The 7,660-nt window shown below is 35.8% G+C and overlaps 2 protein-coding genes across 2 annotated transcripts; both read right to left on the bottom strand.

Moving 5' to 3' along the window:
* pea (ATP-dependent RNA helicase pea) lies at positions 1–4,056 on the bottom strand. The gene has a single exon (XM_015934719.3). The coding sequence runs from the start codon at positions 3,886–3,888 to the stop codon at positions 109–111; it is 3,780 nt and encodes a 1,259-aa protein (XP_015790205.2). The 5' UTR covers positions 3,889–4,056; the 3' UTR covers positions 1–108.
* A 200-nt stretch (positions 4,057–4,256) lies between these two features.
* Positions 4,257–6,883, bottom strand: LOC107366819 (beta-1,3-galactosyltransferase 1). Its single transcript, XM_015934461.3, has one exon. The coding sequence runs from the start codon at positions 6,270–6,272 to the stop codon at positions 5,250–5,252; it is 1,023 nt and encodes a 340-aa protein (XP_015789947.2). The 5' UTR covers positions 6,273–6,883; the 3' UTR covers positions 4,257–5,249.
* Positions 6,884–7,660: the final 777 nt, after the last annotated feature.

Here is a 7,660-nt window from a genome sequence, read left to right as displayed (position 1 = left end):
TTGAAGATTTACAAATTACGTTTAATATATAATTGGTTTTAATAGATACATGGTATGTTTATGTTTTCAGTGTGATGATGATTATGATTTAGATAACAATTTAAGTTCTTAGTTCCGTCTTCTACGAACTTTAGATATTCTCCATGCATTGGGTTCTTCATATTTATTATACAATGGTTCAAGTCTTAATTGTTTCTTCTGTTTACTCAATTTAGTAGGATCAGCAAACTTGAAAAATGATGCTGCAAACTCGACTAACCATTTAGGATCGATGGTAGTTACTTCTCTCATGTATTCCTTAGTAGTTAAAACTAATTCATGATAAACAACCCATTCGGGTTGACGATTGAACAAAGCACTAGATGGATGAATGTAAACAACTTGATTGTCAACTAATGTACGATAACCTTCTTGTGGATCTTTTTTGGCAGCATTCCTGAAAAATCCAGAACAAATGGCCTTTTGTACTCGAGCTGTGTTGCGACCACATGAAACAACATCCAGACTGTGTCGATCCATGATACCCAGCAATTGTTTACGGACATCTTGAGCACGTTTAAGAGTACGGATTTGAACAAAATTGTCATAACACCAAGCGTTCGCAAATTTGTTGTTTTTCCAAGAGTTAAAAACAGCAAGCAATGTACAATGATCACCTTCCATTTGATTAAATTTAGCCTTTTTAGAATCAGCCAAAGCTTGTTTATCCTTTGGTCGATAGAAAACATTTTGGACTGAAAGCATTGAGACAATCGTGAGAATTTCATCCGAACAGCCTAAATGTACAGAAATAATCAGCATTTTGGAAAGCATGGGTTCTAATGGAAATTCAGCCATTCGTCTACCAAGCCTTGTGAGTAAACCTTCATCATCAAGAGCAGAAAGGGAATGAAGCTGTTCCAAAGCCATAATCAATGTTTCAGTTGGTGGAGCGTCCATGAAATCAAAAGATAATAAATCGTTAATTCCCATAGCTTTAAGTTGTAAAACAGTTGAAGCTAAATTAGTTCGTTGAATTTCAGGCACCGGAGTTGTCAACATTTCGTCTCGATAAGCTCTTTCTGTATATAGTCTGTAACATTTGCCAGGCCCGGTTCTGCCAGCACGTCCAGCTCGTTGTTTGGCTTGAGCTTGGGAAATGGGAGTTACAACCAAAGCATCCATACCAGTTTTGGGATTATAGACATTTTGTTTCACAAAACCAGGATCAATTACATAAAAAATACCGTCAATTGTCAGTGATGTTTCGGCAATATTAGTAGCAATTATACATTTTCGTGATCCTGGTGGAGCAGGCTCGAAGATTCTAGATTGCATTTCACTGGGTAGAGCTGAATAGACTGGCAATATTAATAATTCCGGTATCTCAGGTCCAAGAGATTTCATTCGTTCGTAGAGTGTTTCACATCCAGTGTCGATCTCTTCTTGACCTGTAAGGAAAAGTAAAATGTCTCCAGGAGGTTCAGTCAAGTGTATTTGCATCACAGTAATAAGTGAAGCGTCTAGATAATCCGTTTCAGGCTCTTTGGTGTACAAAATTTCAACTGGGTAAGATCGACCAGGAATTGTGAAAATTGGAGCTTCAAAGAAGTATTGAGAAAATTTGACAGCATCAAGAGTAGCTGAGGTTACAATCAATTTTAATCCAGGTCGCTTTTTAACGGCTTGCTTGAGTAATCCAAATAATACATCGGTATGAATGGTTCTTTCATGGGCCTCATCCAACATAATAATTGAATAAGCATTCAAATCAGGGTCAATAAGACATTCTCGAAGCAACATACCATCCGTCATGTACTTAATAACAGTTTCTGGACTTGTACAATCTTCAAAACGAATAGTGTAACCGACTTCTTGGCCCAATCGACAACCAAATTCTTCAGCAACACGCTTAGCAACTGACATTGCTGCTACTCTTCTAGGTTGTGTGCAGCCAATTTTACCCCGCATAGTGTATCCTGCATCTGAAAGGTATTGTGTTATTTGGGTCGTTTTACCAGATCCAGTTTCACCAATAACGATAAGAATTTGATTGTCATTAACAGCTTTTACCAATTGGTCCTTCAATTTATAAATAGGTAGACTGGCTCGTTGTTCAATAATGGACATTTGAGTTTTTTTACCATATGAAGCTTTAGATCCACCACTTATATGTTTTTTCCACTCAGGAAGTTCTTGTGGAACAGAGTTTGAAGTTCTAGCATTAGCTGCCAGTTCTCGTAACTCATCTTGTGCCATAGGATCAATCCAGCTTTTATTCAAACCAGTGGGTGCACTTTCACCTTCTGCTTCTCGTGCTTGTTGTTTCAACTCTCGACGTTCCTTGGCTAGTGCTGATTGCATCATAGCTGCTTGAGCAAGTGATCCATCGGGATTTTTGACTATTCTGACTGGACTTAAATCCATAGTAGAAGCTCGTCCATGACCTCGAAGAAAAGGAGGCTCTTCCTCAACAATTTCTACTTCAATATCTTCATCATCATCTTCTTCTGGTTTGGGTAGAAGACCAGTGATTTCATCAAAATCTGGAAGACTTGATTTGTCAATCGCATTAGCGTGTAGCATTTGAGTCAGTTCCCACTTTTCGGGTGAAGATATTCGCTGAACAATTCGTCTTCGACTATCTACATCTTCAGCGTCTGGACGATCAACTTCTAAGGGTAACATATCTGGCCTATCAGGATTTCTGGCCACCGTATCATCAGCTTCGTCAATATCACCAGGCCTTTTGATAAACATATTTTTACACAAATCTTCTCCAGTTTCTTGATTGACGTCTCTGATGGATAAGCTTGTCTTCTGTCCATTGAAAGAGAGAACTTTAACTTTTACTTTTTGTCCGCGTGAAACAACATCACTGACATCATTTACTCGGCCTTCTCGTCTGAGTTGAGATATATGAACTAAACCTTCCCATCGTTTTTTAAGTCCTTCCAATTGTACAAAACAGCCGAATTTCATGATATTAGTTACCTTTCCTTCATAAATAGCACCAACTTCTGGTTCAAGTGGTAACTTTTTTTCTTTCGGAGGTCTACTATTAACTAATTTTCTTAAACTGCGTTCAACACTTTGACTTCTACTCCTACTTGGACTTCTACTTTTACTTCGATGTCGACGGTGTCTATCGCGTGATTGACTGCGACTTGAGCTCCTATGTCGAGAAGATTCATGATCTCGTCTTCTAGAACGGTGAGGACTTCGATGTCTTGATCTACTTCTTGATCTGCTTTTTGATTTATGTCTCGATTTGCCTTCACGCCTCGATCTCGATGATGATCTATGACGATGGGATCTGTCTTTACTTCGGTCACGACTTCTACTTCTTCGGCTCCTCTTACGATGGCTACTATGAGAATGGGATTCACTTTTAGGTTTGTCAGATACAGACGCTAGAGATTGGAGTGCAGCCATAGTATCATCTATTTCATCCTCTTCCTTATTCTTCTTCACAAATTTTGATGGCTCCAGGGATTCCAATGCTTTAAAGTCTTCATTTACATCTTTTTTAATATCATCCAATAGCTTTTCACGCACATTTGGATCATTAGGTAACGCTAGAAATGGGTAGAGCACTCTTTTAATGGCTAGATCATCTTTAGATGTTGCTTCAATAGCAGGTCTATCTTCCGCAACCTTCTTTTTAGGCTTCATTCTTTGAATAATCCTGAGAAGATTAGCAATGAAAGAATCGGTGAAATCAGCATCATTTTCTTTAAGAGCCGCTTTAAATTTATCAAAAGTATCATTCTTTTCCGCCAAAGCAATGATAAATTCAGCAAGATCCTGGTCATTAATTCCTAAATGATTTTCCAGCTCAGAGCAAACTTTAGTAACCAAAGAAAGATATTCCAATTTTTTCAACTCTTCTTCTTCTACTTGTTCCATGGTTGACTGGAGATTATACTCACAAATCTAGCAAATTATTAATTTAATTACAGTTACACTTTAAGAATAAAGAAATCAATCACATATTTAAATAAATACTTTCTCAATTATGAGAGTCTGGCTTGATGGTTTGTTTGAAAAAACCTCAACACATGATAAGCGATTGTCAACAGGGCTAAAAACAGAGAATATTTAGTTCAAATAGACTTATAAGCTATTTATCGATAAACACCTTTCAATTTTAATTTTTCCGGCAAACCGATTTTCGGAAATTCAGTTTCCTGATTAAAGTTATTGATAAGCTTAGACTTCCTAATTTACGCATTGTTTTCAAATGCAATTAATTAATAAAATTGAGATCTGAGTAATTTAAAGAAAAAATTCTTTGGTGATAGTCTTTATTTGGTTGACAGGCATAAAACCGAAAAGGATTTAGTTACATAAGGTGAGACCAATTCATTAAGTAAATGAAATTGATTCTGGGACGCAATCAAAATATTATGTGTTTCTTTCATATCACGTTTCTTCGAGAATTAATTTTACAGAAATTAGAAGCTAAAAAATTAGCTCACAGTGTTCGCAAAAAGAAATATCATTATGCAGGTGATTGTTCCTAATAACCATTCTGATGAAATAAATAGCATAAAATCAATTTTTCCAAGCCAGGTTGGAATTCATGATACGAAGGTACAATAAATTCAGTGGAGTGTTCAATGGGATTTTTTCATGAGACTAGGTTTGTCATTTTGATCCTGTAATCATTACCGGCAACTTTTGTCTTGCGTATAAATTAATGTTTGTCAGAGTTATGAGTTGATCGACCGAGTGGGTTAATCTGACCACAATAATGCAGAGATGAAAAAGGTTGCATTTCATAAATCGGTATCGATCATGGGAGATTATAAATGAACACAAACATTAAAAATAATTGTGTTATTGAGCAGAGAAAAAAAGAGAGAAGGAGGGTGAGCAAGATTTCATCGATTAGACGAAAATAACACCAAAGTAGAGGTGTGAAATTATGCTTTGTTTCGTTGGTGCACAAATACAATTCAACAATTAAAAGGATTCAATGGAGACAGAAGAATGAGCCAAGGCGAGAAGATAATAAAAGTCCTTGACAGGGTGTATTGATCAGCAGAGTCCATATGATTTATGGAAAAATTTTCTTTTGAATAGTTCTATGGCCCGAGAGATGGATGAAAAAATGCAAAAGAATGGCGATGCAGTTCTCATCAGTAAAAGTCAACAGTTTTCCGGCATGTTTTTCCTTTCCAGTTTTTATCAGATCAACCACAATTTACAGCAATTTATATTTTTCAAAATTTCTTGTTGTCAATCTCAGCTTTTTCCCTTGAATGTCAATTACGTTGGATTAACGACCAAATTGTATTAAACTGTTTAGACGAGCAATCATAGATTACTATAGCATTTGCAACCTTTTCTTGGAAATTTCGCTCACTAAGTTGAGAGCAGAATAAAAATTGTGGATTATCAATTACGTCGATGCCGATTTCACGGGCCAGCAAAGTTATGTACACATCTTCTAAGAAATATAGATCTTTTCGTGAGGTCAATTTAGCATGGTTAACTAAAAGTATCACAGCAGCTTGAGTCATAACGTACATGGGGCCAGCAGGGTATGGAGGATAACGATCGAGGTAATCTAATTTGAAATGCTGCTCAGGAGGCATACAATGTTGTTGTCTCCACCAAACAAAACAAGGAGCATTCGATTTAAGGAGATGTCCAATAATGGCATGTGAATTTGAAAAAGTAGCTAAGTTAGAAACCAAATTGTCAACGTTGATAACAGCATCATCGTCCACTTTAATATAGTACTTGGCATGACTACAATAATTTTTGTACCATGAAAGACTAGCAATTGTCTTTAAAGTTAAATTTCTCCAATCATCGACAAAACTTAATTGGACGATATCTTGATATATCTCATTCTCCATTAAAATTTCTGTGCTATCACCATGAATCACTGAAGATCCCAATGAGAATACGACTTTCATTCCTACCGCCATAGCATCTTTCATCCATGTTGCTCGTATTTGATCTCGACGCTTTTTTGATCGTACACTTGAAATTACCATAATAAATGCCAACGGCTTTGAATTTTCACAAAGATGCGGTTTGTTGATGATGTATTGATCGGTTAAGTTAATAAGTTCACGGTCAATGAATGCTTTCGGCGAACATCGAGGACACCAACGCCCAGTTCGACTGTAGACGAATACTTCCTTGAATGCAGTATCAAACCAGGTTAAATTGTAGACCAAAAGGAATGCAATAACAAAAGTAAAACACGTTTGATAGTATTTTAATCTTGGCGGTGAAGATTTCAAACCTTTTAGGTATCGCAATAAAACAAACATATTAAGAATTCATTAAATATAAATAATTTTTTTGTTCAAATCAAACTGAGAATCCAATGAATGTGATGAATCAACTCCCGGATTGTTCAACGATGTTGTTTCCATTCAAGAATAAAATAGAAGACAAAGATGATTTTGGTAATGGTGGTTAATACTATGGTGGCGGATTTTAAGATGAACAGTATTTAAAAGATTGAAAGATGCATAGGAGACATTTCGATCAGCAAAACAATTACAAGATAGGATAAAGAGAAAATCTATCCGCGATGAGATTCAAATTAATTTGGTCGTTGAGATTGCAGTTGATTTATAGTCGGAAAATTTGAGAGATTGCTAAGCACACATTATCCAGCCCAACTTTCTGTTTTAAACGCAGGAAAAGGGTCATCAGGATTAGGGTTGAGAAAACATTGGAAGAATAAGAGTAAAAAAATATTGACAGACATTTATCCCATCACCAAGCAAAATTGGTAATGAGTTGATTTAATGACAATCCTGCTTTTACATAGCGACTGGTTGACTGATTACAAGTAAAAGAATCAAACTAAATGACTTGTTGAAAAGAAGCGAATAGTCATGAAACTGGAAGCATTGAAATCACTTCTTGTAATGAGGAAAATACAGGCTGGCTCAAAGGTGAGAAAGTAGAAAAAGAGGAGAAGAGAGGGAATAAAGAAAGAGAAAGAGAAAGAGGAAAAAAAGAAGGAGAAAGCATAAAGGGAAAGAGACAGAAAGAATGAAATGAAAAATTTTTCATGGTGTGTTTCCTTTTTGTTGCTCCTGTGTTCAAAAGTATTAATTGAGGAAAACTCTCTTCATTAATAATTTTTTATCTGTTTTGGCCACAAAACTCATATCTTTTTGATCAAAGATTACATTGGTACCCAAGGTATGTTGATATTGTCCACGGAAAAAACAATTATCAATTTGAAGTACAGGTTCGCTTGTTTCAACGCCGATGAATTTGGCTGAGGCAAGTTTATCTTTCATGGCAAGGCGATCAATTAAACCGGTAAACTCGACCACAAAGTATTTCTCCTCACTCTTATTTACATTACCGGGGACATTGCTATTAATAAAATTATTGTTGTTGCAGTTTTCACAGGCAGTTTCATTACCATTATTGTTCATATTGGATTCAGGCAACTCACTTTCCATAATTATTTATAGTATACACAAATGAAATAAGTTATGCACAAGTAATCAATAAAAAAGATTCACGTGAATATTAAAAAGACAAACTAGCATAAGATGTATACATATTTCATGTGTATAGATTTTCCAGGATCAACAGTGAACGCAATAAACAGATCAAGATGTAAACAATCACCAATAATAATGATAATAGTAAGTAAAACTGGAGTGATAAATGATGAACTTGGAATGGT

This window comes from Tetranychus urticae, chromosome 2 (genome assembly GCF_039701765.1).
Source record: "Tetranychus urticae isolate SD_2017Ah chromosome 2, NJAU_TeUrti_SD_1.0, whole genome shotgun sequence".
Lineage (NCBI taxonomy): Eukaryota > Metazoa > Arthropoda > Arachnida > Trombidiformes > Tetranychidae > Tetranychus > Tetranychus urticae.
The sequence above is the reverse complement of the archived record's forward strand: the minus strand, read 5'-3'. Positions and strand labels throughout refer to the sequence as shown.